Source organism: Myripristis murdjan, chromosome 5 (genome assembly GCF_902150065.1).
Source record: "Myripristis murdjan chromosome 5, fMyrMur1.1, whole genome shotgun sequence".
NCBI lineage: Eukaryota > Metazoa > Chordata > Actinopteri > Holocentriformes > Holocentridae > Myripristis > Myripristis murdjan.
Window position 1 is genome coordinate 7,885,060 of NC_043984.1, and position 13,785 is coordinate 7,898,844.

General features: G+C 39.8%; 2 protein-coding genes across 2 annotated transcripts; both read left to right on the forward strand.

The window, feature by feature from the left end:
• Nucleotides 1–960: 960 nt before the first annotated feature.
• Nucleotides 961–2,667, forward strand: LOC115359193 (odorant receptor 131-2-like). Its single transcript, XM_030051543.1, has 2 exons — nucleotides 961–1,113; nucleotides 1,873–2,667. Exons 1-2 carry the CDS (start codon nucleotides 961–963, stop codon nucleotides 2,665–2,667), a joined length of 948 nt encoding a protein of 315 aa, XP_029907403.1.
• An 8,937-nt stretch (nucleotides 2,668–11,604) lies between these two features.
• Nucleotides 11,605–13,317, forward strand: LOC115359196 (odorant receptor 131-2-like). Its single transcript, XM_030051546.1, has 2 exons — nucleotides 11,605–11,751; nucleotides 12,550–13,317. Exons 1-2 carry the CDS (start codon nucleotides 11,605–11,607, stop codon nucleotides 13,315–13,317), a joined length of 915 nt encoding a protein of 304 aa, XP_029907406.1.
• The last annotated feature ends 468 nt before the right edge of the window (nucleotides 13,318–13,785 follow it).

Below are 13,785 nucleotides of genomic sequence, written 5' to 3' on the forward strand. Positions count from 1 at the left end.
TATTCCCAATTGCCAGTAATTGAGCAAATGCAAAATTAATATGATCTTGGTGATTGTATGTCAACAAGCTCTGTTAGGGACCTAACAGATGCATGTGCTCACACACGCACGCACCCACGCACGCACACACGCACGCACGCACGCACGCACGCACACACACACACACACACGCAGATCCACACTCATAGGGATTTATGTATCCTACCGTATATAAAGTCCTGTCATTGATTCAGAACACCTGTTATGTCAGGTTTCTCACATGAGAGCATGTCTTGTCTAACCTGTTCATATTTGTATTCTGTTAGTGGTCAGTTCAAAGGGAATTAACATAAAAGAAAAGAGAAAAATAATCATCATCAGTGTAACAAAAGCCTGCAAACATGGCAGTTGTGCGGTTTTAAATATTGTAAGTATAACCTTTGGATATTTTATTATTCCATTCTTGTGCTTTTAAACTGAAGAAGAGCAGAAGAAGATGGCGTTAAACAATTGCTTCTGCAAAATTAGAGATGGTGCATGTTTGTCCATTCACTGATATAATTGCAAAACACACACACACACACACACACACACACACATATATATATATATATATATATATATATATATATATATATATATATATATATATATATATGTGTGTAATACAGTACAATGTAAGAAATGGGGCGCTAGAATTAAATGAATTATAGATAAATAACTTTCACATATTTAATTGTTCATTCCCTTTCTGTTTGTGACGTTCAACAAAACATACAATGAAAGAATATATAAAAGAATATACAGTGAACTTGAATCATATGTTTTCATAGAAATTCTAACTTTTGTCTATCTTTCTCCTCCAGGGAACCTCTTATCTACTTTAAGCTGCTTTAAGCGACCACAGTCTACAGTTACTTTCTAGAGGCAGCAAAGTATATTCATTAAAGTCTTGCTATGGGAGACCCTGACACCAACCACATGAATTTCTCATCCATCAGTAATGTGACAGCAGTTGTAAGGAAACCTGAATCTTTCCACACAGCTGTGACAAAGATTGTGGTGACTGTGGCCCTCTTCATCTCCATCAACTACATCAATGGCACCTTGGTCCACACCTTCAACAGACACCAGGTCAAAAAGCTTTCAACCTCAATCTCCAGAGAGGAGGCACCGCACGAAGGGTGGTGGTGGTGGCAGGGCGGGGTGGGATGCATGCTGTCCTGATTTATCTTGTCCCTGAAAAACTGCCTTCAGACTGCTGTCAAATCACTCAACAACACACCACAATCCTACAGATAATTCTACATATAATTCCACCTACCTACAGTTCTACCTATGTTAACCCTTAAATGGTTGATCACCTTGGTAAAGCTGGCTAACATCCCAGCTGTTAACTAGTGGGGAAAAGTTGACAAAAGCACATTTTAATGTGCTCAGTGACCATGAATTGTGAATATGATTTCTGTGCCTTGTGTTGTCCCTAACAGTTCCGTAGGGTAAAGGTTTTTGTCTCACAGAGGAATAAAACACATCAAATGCGGTGTGTCAGCTAACTTCAAATTGCACAACTTACTTATAGCAAAACAAAATACAGCTATACATCACAGCTTCAGCATGAAAATATTTCTCCATGGGGAGACAATCAAAAGTGATCAACCTACAAACAGTGATTATAGCACTGTGAACAAACTGTAAGAATAACAATTTTCAGTCCCTGTTTAGATCACATGACAAAAGAATTCACTTTGACTGATGAGGCAAACCATTTTCAGACGTGCAAGATTTATAATGACCTTTTTGACAGCACACACACTTATCTCTTGATTAGTAACATCCCAGATGATATAATTCTGCTCTCTCTTTTTTTTTTTTTTTTTTTTTTTTTTACAGATATTACATATGAACCCTCGCTACATACTTTTCATCCATCTGGTGGTCAACGATATGATCCAGCTGACAGCTGCTGTTACCCTGTTTGTCTTTAGTTATGTTTTCTACACAATCAATGTCTCCCTGTGCTGCCTACTACTGATTTCTGCTGTTCTCACTACCAAGAATACACCAATGAATTTAGCCAGCATGGCTGCAGAATGCTACATTGCTATTTGCTTACCACTCCAGCACTCAAAGTTATGTACAGCCAAGAGAATATATGTAACAATAGGTCTGATGTGGTTGATAAGTGCAATCTCAGTCCTACCAGATCTGTTTGTGCTCCTGGCTACAGAACCTCTGGAATATTTCTACTCCAGAATTGTGTGCCTCAGGCCTACTCTCTTCCAAAACACCGCTCTCCATGAGAAGAACAATTTGAGTAACATAGTGCTACTAGTTATAGTTTGGGTCTTTCTTGTCTACACTTACTTAAGGATCCTGTTTGCTGCTAAAGCAGCTGATGGAGATGCAAAGAAGGCCAGGAATACTATCTTACTTCATGGTTTTCAGCTACTGTTGTGTATGCTCACCTATATAGACCCTTTATTAAAACAGGCACTGCTGTATTGGTTCCCTGAACATTATGTGAATTCATTGTTTGTTTGCTACATTATCATCCAGATCCTCCCCAGGTTAATCAGTCCTATTGTGTATGGCATACGAGACCAGACATTCAGGAGGTACTTGAAGAGGTACCTGCTGTGCTCAGTGACTGCAAACACCACAGACTACATTGAAAGACACACTTAAGACAGCACATTGAGTGACTTAGACAGTTTTTTATAAATGTGACTATGCTGCTGTACTACATAAAGGTAAGGTTATTCCCCAAACAACTGAATAAAGAAATGAATAAACCATTGAAGGTACTGATAATTATAAGTGAATACCTTCATTAAAAATAAGTACAAAATGTAAAGACTGGGATGAGCAAAACATAAAAACTGAGTTTACTGAGAGCTGTTCTGTCCCCATTATGTATATAAATAAAAACTAGAAACACTTCTCAATGTAATGTAGTCCAGTGCAAGACCTCTGCAAACTACTACCTCAAATTATATTTACACATTCTTCACAATGTCAACAAAAACGGAACATTGTAAACTTTCTTAAAAGGTAACATTTATGGCAGAGCTGTTGCTTTGAACTGCATTAACTGTGCAGGTGGAACTAATAATGTGGCCACTGAGTGTGTGTGTGTGTGTGTGTGTGTGTGTGTACACACATATATACACTACTCACAAAAAGTTAGGGATATTCGGCTTTCGGGTGAAATTTCAGGATGAACCTAAAATGCATTATAACCTTTACAGGTGAACTTAATGTGACCTTCTGTAAACTTTTGAATGTACATGTCCAACTGTTCAGTGTTTAAGTACTTTTTGCACAAGTTGCTGTTCTCTAACAAGGAGTTTAACGGCAAAATTCACAACAGGTGTTTGATCCATGAATCAACCAATACATTTCCTGGTTCAATTGGCATTTAAACAGTCCTCCTCATCATGCTGTTCACATCTTGACATCATGAGACCAAGACGACACGTCAGTACAGAACTTCCCTACACTTTGTGAATGGTACAGTGACAAGCCCATTCTACCTGAATAACATCATTAATCCAGTCAATGTGCCCCTGCATGAAAAACACAGGCCTAATTTCATCTTCATGGATGACAATGCTCCAGCTCATCGAGGTCGCATCATTAGGGAACGGCTGCTGGAGACTGGGGTACCTCAGATGGAGTGGCCTGCACTTTCTCCAGACCTGCATCCCATAGAAAACCTATGGGATCAGCTGAGTTGCCGTGTAGAGGCTCGGAGCTCAATGTCCTGAGGGCCGTCCTTCAAGAATAGTGGGATGCCATGCCTCAGCAGACAATAAGTCGACTTGTGAACAGCATGAAACGTTGTTGTCAAGCTGTAATTGATGCTCAAGGGCACATGACAAGTTATTGAGACACTGACATTTTTTGTTGTGGTATATCCACCACTGTTGTTGGCTTTTGTTTCAAGAAATTGTTTGAGATGAGGAAATCACCAGTGTATGCTTCTATTTAAATGCCCTACTTTCATGATATGTCTCAGTGATGGCCAGTGGGAAGAGTCAGCAGTGCCACATTCACATCCTCTAGATTAAGGTGGTACTTTGGCCTTGTTTAGACTGCCAGGCCAAATCTGTTTTCTAACATATCCAGAATGTATCCACATTGATTTTAGAAAGTCTGCGCAGCAAAAAAACAAAAGCAAAACAAAAAAAAAACAAAACAAACAAACAAAAAAAAAAACAAATAGAATGTGACCTGGTTCCCCAAGAACTAACGCTGACCATGTTGACCTGGGCAACGTCCGAGCTGGTATCTATCTCCTTTTTGTGCTCACACTCAAATCAAGGTATTGGTTTGTAGCACTAAAGACTAGGGATGAGTGAGTACACCACTATCTGTATCTGTTCAAGCATCTACATTATCCGTATCCGTATCTGTATTCGGAGTGGGCGGTGCCTAAACCGAAAATGGGTGGGGCGTAAATTGGAAGTGGGTGGGGTTTGATCGGAAATGGGTGGGGCTTAACCGATATGTTATTGTTAGAGACATTTTCTGTTTTCCTATTAATTGTGTTTATTTTGATTTTATTGCCTGCTAGGTAAGTGTCCCTCTTAAGCCCACGTGTGACTTCTGAGTCAAATAAAAAAAAAGCTACATCACCATTTTTGCTGGTTCATGGTTCTTCCAATGAAGCTGCTTGTTACATAAATTATCCTTTTTATTGTAAGCCAATCAGATGTTGTTGATCTTGAGTTATCGAAGCACATGTGTGACATGTGCCTGCTGATCCCAGAAGAAGTTGCAAAAAAAATTTCAGTGATTTTGATGGCCTCAGAAAACAGTATTTTTTCCATATTTCTACTCCTGCTTTTAAGTACTCATTTGTTATCAAAATTTAAGAGATTAGTGCTTTAAATAAAACATATGTTAGAATTTTACTAGATTTAGAAAAATGTTTTCTTTTGAAGTAAAAATATGCGTTTTAGCATGCGAGCAAACAGCCTACATGTAGCATCAATACAATCGCTGCATAGAATTGGTCACTGCAATGACATAAAGCATGATAAGCATGTATAGTTTACATTTTTGTATGCAGAACATATTATTATACTGTTAAATAGATAATACATGTGTATATTTATCTTTATTTATTTTTTAATTAACATTTTTACCAAGTGGGCTTAAAGGGGACACTAGCAAAAAAAAAATCACACCATTTAGGGTGGATGTAAATGAGTATCGCTAATTACTTAAGTGCATGATCAACTGATACTTTTCATGTTATGTTAGTGCAGCATATATAGATTCATGTCATGTAGTTGTTTTTCAATGTCATGTTTATGTAGCATAAAATATTCTGACTTTTAACCAGAAATTCACTGATGTTCCCTTTAAGCCCACCTGCTCCCGTTAAGCCCACTTGACTGTGTTTCAGTGGAGATTTTCTCCCTTTTGACTTTTGAACTATTTTCCTGCCTAACTTTGACCTCACCTATCACTTACCTCACCATCAGCTTCATAATTCAGATAATTAAATACCATATTGCATAGCTCAATTCATTCTGGATAGGCCTACATTCTATCCTACCATTTGCATAATTTTCGACCCTTTACTTTTAGTTATTTGTTTGTTTACTGAAATTGACTCATTTATTATCCTTAAAATATTAGAATTGAACCAGGAAACTGTTTTTCTTTCAGTCATTAGGTCTTCAGAAATCTAGATAGAAACATCTGCACCAGCTGGCTGGACCAGAAATTTTGGCCAATTCTAAATGCCAACAGTACAATGTAGGATAGAGATACAGACAAAATGACAACACATATTGAAAGATGAAGTATTGAAGAGTAATTTCCATTCTAATTTTGATTTTGTTCATGAATAGTTTTTTTGGCTACTTTCCAAAGAAGACATGTTGTAAGTTGAGCTTTTTCTGTGTTGACAACACAGCAAAAAGGCTGATCACGCCTATTTCAAATGACATTTGCAGGCCAGAGGAAAGGAGTAGAGACAAAATGAAAATAGTTATTGAGAGCTAAGAGATTACATATTTTAATAGAACAAGTTTGGGTTGTTAAGATTTTTAAACATATATATATGTATTTATCAACAAATCATGAAGTGGGCTTATTTGGAACACACATGGGCTTAAAGGGTACATTAAGAACCCATTAAGCCCATGCCAGACTTTTGACATATTTTGACAAATTAAACAATAAAAACATTAAACATTGGTATAAATGAATTATTGACACTTCAAATGAGACATTAGATCATTTTAACTAAAATGTTCTCACTTAAATTGGGGCGGTATATATTAAAAATGTCTGAAAAGCAGATTTGGTGGGCTTAAGAGGGACACTTACCCTATATGAAATTAATATTTATTTGGGTATTTGATTATGAATTGGGTAATGTGTTGATTAGAGGTCACCTCCCCCTGTTGATTGAATAATCTGTGGGTGCAGGGCACCTGTGCGTAAGGGGTGATAAGTGGAGTAGTTGACGCGCTGGGCATGGGTGGACTGGTCATCGGGCACACCGGGCATTTGCCCGGTGGGCCGATGTGCTACTTGGGCCGGCAGTCCCCCGACACGTTTTTTTTTTTTTATTACCGGTATTATTTAAATAGCTGACCGGCCCATACAACCAGTAATTCAGCGGCCTGATTGACACTGGGCTGGCCCAATCACATTGCTAAACAACCACTTTTGCGTAGTTTGGTCCTGCCTGCATAATGATTTCGGCAAATAGTCACTGCAAGAGTTTGTTTACTAACCGGCCGGCCCTTGAGACACGCTGCTCTGCGGCCCATTGGTTATGTTTCTTCACTGACACGCGACTGGCCCAATCATATCACGAGCCTGTGGCTCGGTGTGCCGATGTGCAGTGCAACGCGGGTCGAACGTTTTCTCATAGGATCTACTGAGATGGAGAGAAAACGCAAAGGTGGCGCAGAGAAACTGCGAGAAAAAAAAAGCGGCTGTCAATACGAGTTTTTCGTAATTTATTAACATGAATGAAGAATGGGCCCAAACATCAGAAAAGGACATAATCCCCGATGGCAGAGCGGATAGTGCCCCCGTCTGCAATGCAGGAGATCAATTCCCCTCCCGGACAAGAGGGCATTACTGCTTTATTACTTCACTTTGTTGTTAACAATGACAATGAAGTGATTCTTATTATTCTGCCTGTCATTGGCTAGATGACACACACAGTAGCATTTAGGGTTTCTGTAATTTTCATTTCTGTGCTCTTTTTGTGAATTTGTATTGTAACCCAGGTGCTAAATTATTATTATCATTATTACTGTCATTATTATTGTTATTATTATTTTGGCTTGTTTTTTTCTGTTGTTTTTGCCTTCAGTTAATGCCTTGTTTTAACTTTATGGGGAGATATATATACCAATCAAATCAGATTCAGATTCAAAGAAGGATTTGTGTGGTATACTTTGTTTGTAGCCATGACCTTCCTGTGTGCAGTTTGGACTCATTCTCCTTTCATGCTGATAGGCACCTGCACTTACCAATCTGAAATAGATGCCCAAAAGGTGTTGGCCAGTTGTGGCCTGTTGAATAGAATAAAAAAAGTTCCAATTCATCTATTGTATTTTATTGTTCCACTGTAGTACTATAGGCCAGTATGGCTGGGGCGGCCAAGTAATTTGACATACTTGAACAATTTTTTTAAAAAGTAGGCTAACGTAATAGTTACTATTCCTGGTAATTAATTACTTTGACAATGATGTAGCTCAGTTACTAACTCAGTTACTTTTTAGTAGAAGTAACTAGTAACTATAATTAATTACTTTTCAAAGTAACATGCCCAACACTGCTGATGACAGCTAACTAATTGCATGGCATCATGGTTTTAAAGAGTTGCACTGTTGGTATACACATTTAAGAGAGCAAAAAGACCGGAAAGGTGTGCGTTATCGAATGCGGTGGGCCGGTCTGGTCCAAAATGCCCGGGCCGATTTTTTGTCCCAGTCCGCTCTGGTGCTGGGGAAGGAGGAAGGTGAGACGGGGAAGCGTTACAGTTTGTTGACTGCGCAGGCGTTTTTTTTGTGTTACAGTGGAAAGTTTAAGTTTATGTTATGTGACACAGTAACGCCGAATAAATATAGTTTGACTGACGCAACTCCGATTTCCGCGAACTGTTTGTATACAAGAAGAAAAGGCAGTACTCATCAACAATAGACTGCAACACCAACTCTCGATCAACAGTGGCTTTATTTTGTAAAATACTGAAAAGCCACAATATTAGTCAACAAACTTGAGAACACGCGATGGAAAGACAACCCTAGAGGCCAAGTGCTGCATATACCCAGGAGATGTGCTGTCACCGCTGCTTTTCTGCATAGGCCTGAACCACCTCAATCAGAATCAGTGGCTACAGATACCAATTCCGAAGGGGGACAACAATTGGCCACCTGCTCTACATTGATGACATCAAGTTGTATGCCAGGAATGAGGAAGAAATCGACTCACTGATCCACACCACCAGGATCTACAGCAACAACACAGGGATGTCATTCGGACTGGATAAGTGTGGCCGGATGGTCTCAAAAAGAGGCAAGATGATCAGAACTGAAGGGGTCGACCTACCAGAGGGCAACATAGGAGATATCCAGGACTGCTACAAATACCTTGGTATCCCACAGGCTAATGGAAACCATTAGGAGACCACAAGGAAGTCACCCACAGCTAAATACCTCCAGAGACTAAAGCAAGTAAGGCATGTCGAGTAAGGCAGGTCCTGAAAAGCCGGCTGCCATCAACATGTATACCCTGCCAGTCATCAGATACTCCGCCGGGATTATAAGAGATTATAAGGAAGCCACAGATATTAAGAAAAGAAAGCTCCTCACCACGCATGGAGGGTTTCACCCCAAGTCCAGCACCCTGAGGCTGTACACTAAGCGGAAAGAGGGATGCCGAGGACTACTGAGCATCAGGGCCACCATCCAGGATGAAACATTCCTACCAGTGTCTGGAAATGTTGGACTGACAGACAGCACAGAGGCACTAATCATGGCAGCACAAGAACAGGCCCTATGCACAAGAGCCACAGAGGCCAGGGTCTACCAGAGGAGATCAGACCCAAGGTGTAGGCTGTGCAAAGATGCCCCTGAGACAACCCAGCACATAGTAGCAGGGTGTAAGATGCTAGCTGGATCAGCGTACATGGAGAGGCACAACCAAGTGGCTGGGATAGTATACAGGAACATCTGTACCCAGTATGGAATAGAGGTACCCAAATCCCAATGAGCCATACCACAGAAGGTGGTACAGAACAAGATCTTGTGGGACTTCAGCTTCAAGACTGACAAACAGCTCCTGGCTAACCAACTGGACATAGTGGTGTTGAACAAAGGGCAGAAGAGGGTGGTGGTGATAGATGTGGTGATACCAGCTGACGCCAACATCAGAAAGAACACGAAAACATTGAGAAGTACCAAAAGAGCAGCTACAAAGGATGCGGAAAGTGAAGGCTAGCATGGTGCCCCTGGTAGCAGGAGCACTCGGGGCTGTGACCCCAAAACTGGAAGAGTGGCTCCAGCAGATGCCAGGAACAACATCTGAAGCCTCAGTCCAGAAGAGCGCAGTCCTAGGAACAGCTAAGATACTGCGCAGAACGCTCAAACTCCCAGGCCTCTGCTGAGAGGACCTGAGCTTGAGAATGACACAGATACCATCCCATGAGGTTGAGAGGGACATTTTGTTTTTGTTTTTTTACCAGTTTTGCACCTAATTTGGAATATTGATGTTTTCTTGTCAAAGTAATCTCATTTTGAGGTTTCCCATGTTATTCAACACAAGATAAAGTGGCACAGCATGTTTCAGATTATTTCATCCCTTAGAATTTAGCAATGGAAGACAGAAATCAAAATGTTATTGAGGAACAATAAACAGTGCCTAATTTATTAGCCATTTATTACATGTTTAGCTATAGTACGTCGGGTCGGTCGAGGTAGACAGATCAGCCTATAACACCTTTTAGAAGAGCAACAAGTGGCCCACATATTGCTGATATCACCTTTATGTCATCACTTTTATAAATGCCTACAGCAATAAAATGACATGTAAAAATTCTTCTCAAGATGGTGTACAGATGATAATAAATGAGCAAGTCTCTTTACCTAGTACTGAGGCAAGTGACTCAGCAGTGAACTGTCATCAGCATTTTTTCTTTGTTCTAAAAATGAAAATGGCAATGATTTTTTTTATTTCAACAGACAATGTGGCCAGTGGTCACTTATCAGTTCTTCCCAATTGCCAGTAATTGAGCAAATGCAAAATTAACATTAACAAAATTAACTTGGTGATTTTATGTCAACCAACTCTGCCGCAGCTGGACAAAGAGGGACCTAACAGATACATGTGCTCACACTGTGTACACTCACACACACACACACAAACACTCACACACGCACAAACACACACAATAACACTCACACACACACACACACACACACACGTGCGCGCGCGCACACACACACACACACACACACACACACACACGTATCCTTAGATATTTGCCAAACCCACCACATATAAATGCTATTGCATGGATTTGGTAGGGCCACACCATCATATCACGATCCAGGTCTTGCAGTGGCACATGAGGTAAGTGTACTTTTGTTTCTTTCATATAATCTCAAAAGAATATCACAACAAAGCTGAATGAAATACTTTGGTGCTAATATAGTGAAATAACTTTTCATCAGTGATTTCCTATTGCCTTATCATAGCTCTGGGTTGCATTGAAATGACTGATACTGTCTATCAGCAGACTGGTCTTTACACTGCCTTACCTGAGGTGTGAACTGCTGCATACTGTCTATCTGCAGAGGATGAAAGAGCAACAAATAAGCTCTCACACTGGTGTTTTTTTGCTGCAAAGTTTTAATCAATTTTATTATCAAAACAGCAGCAGTTTCATCATCCACGTTCTGAGCACAGTGTTTTGAAACTGTTAGATCAAACACTGAGTCTCATTCCAAACTGACATGTCTTCCATCTGAAAACCATGACAACACTTTAAGCAAAAAGCTAAAACTGACCATTCTGCTTTTTAAAGGATTTTGTTAACTTTTGAATTCACATTGCTTTTATAATGTACGATGAAGAATGCTCTATTACTGCAGTCACTTTAATTGTATGCTCAAAATATGTGATTTATTTCTTTTATATTTCAAGTTGATGCCCTGATCCTCCACCTGAGGTGAGTGCTGCTGTATGCTCTTCGCTGAGCTGGCCTTGCACAGAGCGCTCTCTAAGAAATGTAACTCACCACATTGGTTCCGCAAGGCCCTGAAAGGTTCGATTAACTTGACAGTTTAAAAAATGGAGTCTTCATAAAAGCTGTAGACCTGTGTTGTCAATAGCAAATGCAATATATCAAATGATATATCATGAAGATGGTTTAACATCTAGATTAATTGTTAACATACGTGTAAATTCAGTATGGAATTGAAAAATAAGCATATGTGAAGTGGTATTCACCCAGCTCATAACAAGTCTATGATCAGTGATGAATGATCAAATTATATTTTTGCCTCAATGCTTCTTGTGAAAATTGATGAACATTATAATCTGTCTTGTGTGTTCGTCTTCAGCAACTTCAGCCTCCAAGAAATGAACCTGTCATTTGCCAATTTAACAGTCATAAGCCATCGAGACTCCTTCGACAAAGCCGTGACCAAAAATGTGGTTGTTGTGGCTCTCAGCATCTCCATCAACTACATTAACGTCAACCTCATTCACACCTTTCGCAGGCATCAGGTTTGATAAGATTTCTTTATGCCTGTTGATCAGACTGAGGACAATGTTTTGGGTGTGATCAATAGTTAGATTTTATAGATGAAATAAATAAACAAAAATAAATAAATAAAAGGCACCATATCTTGAGGCTCATGTCTTCGTGCCCCTACAGATTTAAATAACTGCTGTTTATGTGTAGAATTTCCAATTCTATATGAAACAAGATTTTTCTAATGCAAAGGAAATTCTATGTTTGCCTTTGGAAAAAACAAACAAACAAACAAACAAAAAACACCAGTGTTCTTAAAGCAGTCCCTCCAGGATTTTGCGATCACAAGACTGTGAAATTCAACCAGTCCCTGCAATAATTTGCAATTATGTCCTGTTCCTGCAATATTTCCAAAAATGTGTGTGTGTGTGTGTGTGTGTGTGTGTGTACTGTAAGAGAAATTATCATGTTTCCCTTTTCTCTCTTTAATGAAAGAGATTTTGGTCAGCTTTTTAAGATGTTCTTTTTTCCTACTTACTTGTGATATGCAATCATTCCTGGAAAAAAAAGGCCCTGCAAAAATCATTTATTTCATTTTGAGCTGCAGAAATCCTGGTGGGACTGTACTGATCATTTTTTGAAGGAAGACATTCCCCATATTATAAACTGCTTTCTTGTCTAATTTTGCCCTCCTCCCTCCTCCCATGAACTCTGCTCTGCTCACTCTACTTTCTTCTCTCTTCAAATTTTAAAATGTCACATTTTCCCTGCACTCTCACCGCCTTCTTCCATCTCACTCCTCCTCACTGTTCCTTGTTGACTTTCTCCAGATCTTCTACATGAATCCTCGCTACATCCTTTTCATTCACCTAGTGGTCAACGATATGATCCAACTGACCGTCACCATCCTGCTGTTCCTCATCAGCTACACTCTCCACACAATAAGTGCCTCCCTGTGTTGCATCCTTATCCTGCTTACTGTTTGCACTACTGAAAACACACCGCTGAACCTGGCCTGCATGGCAGTAGAGTGCTACATTGCTGTTTCCTTCCCCCTCCGTCACACACAGATCTGTACAGTCAAAAAAACGCACATACTGATCGGTCTAATCTGGGTGATGACCATATTGTCTGTCCTGCCCGATCTCCTCTTCACCCTGGCCACAGAGCCCCTGGACTTTTTTCACGCCCGAGTCTTCTGCCTCAGGGAAACCGCCTTTCCGAATCCCAGTATTCATAAGAAGAGGAATATCAGTTATATAATACTTCTAGTCACAGTTTGGCTCATTATCCTTTGCACATATGCCAGGATCCTGTTCACTGCTAAGGGCGCTTGCAAAGATGCTAAGAAGGCCAGGAACACTATCCTTCTCCATGGGTTTCAGCTGCTGTTGTGTATGGCTATATATGTAGACCCCCTGATAAAAAGTGCTCTGAAGTACTGGTTCCCTGAACATCATGCAGATTCCCTCTTTGCGTGCTATATTACAATAATCATCCTGCCACGATCCATTAGTCCAATCATCTATGGCCTAAGAGACAAGACTCTCCGGAGATACTTGAAAAAGTATCTGCTGTGTAAAGTGAACACAAAATAGGCATCCTTCAATAGTCTATGATATAGAAGTCTTTTTCAAAAGTAATTTTCAAAACACCAGCACTTCACATTAGCTTTGGCAGGCCTCCCTGAACATCTTTTTCAGTCCCTTAGCCTCAGGGCTTTCAAGCTTTTTCATGTTCTGGACACCCAAGTTGACTTTGAATACACCTCGAACCCTCATTTGAAGTGATTTTGCTCCATGGACCCTGATATGAAAAGATATTTTGGTTTGTGTTTCAATGCCATATGTAACACTGACAAATATATTCAAAGTGATGAGATTAAAATGTTGAGATAACCAAATTCACTTGCTTTCTTTCAAAAACATGGGAGGAAAGGGTAATCGTTTGTTCAAACCCACAGAACTTTATTTATAATTCTAGTGGAGAGCTCAAGGTTTCTAAAGACACCAAGTATGTGTTAAATGTATATAAAATGATACACAAGATAGCTGGATATTATCTAT

Coding starts and splice junctions, on each gene's coding strand:
- LOC115359196 (XM_030051546.1), top strand. CDS start 11,605: ATGAACCTGTCATTTGCCAATTTAACAGTCATAAGCCATCGAGACTCC. Junction 11,752..12,549: donor ACACCTTTCGCAGGCATCAG/GTTTGATAAGAT, acceptor GACTTTCTCCAG/ATCTTCTACATGAATCCTCG.
- LOC115359193 (XM_030051543.1), top strand. CDS start 961: ATGAATTTCTCATCCATCAGTAATGTGACAGCAGTTGTAAGGAAACCT. Junction 1,114..1,872: donor ACACCTTCAACAGACACCAG/GTCAAAAAGCTT, acceptor TTTTTTTTACAG/ATATTACATATGAACCCTCG.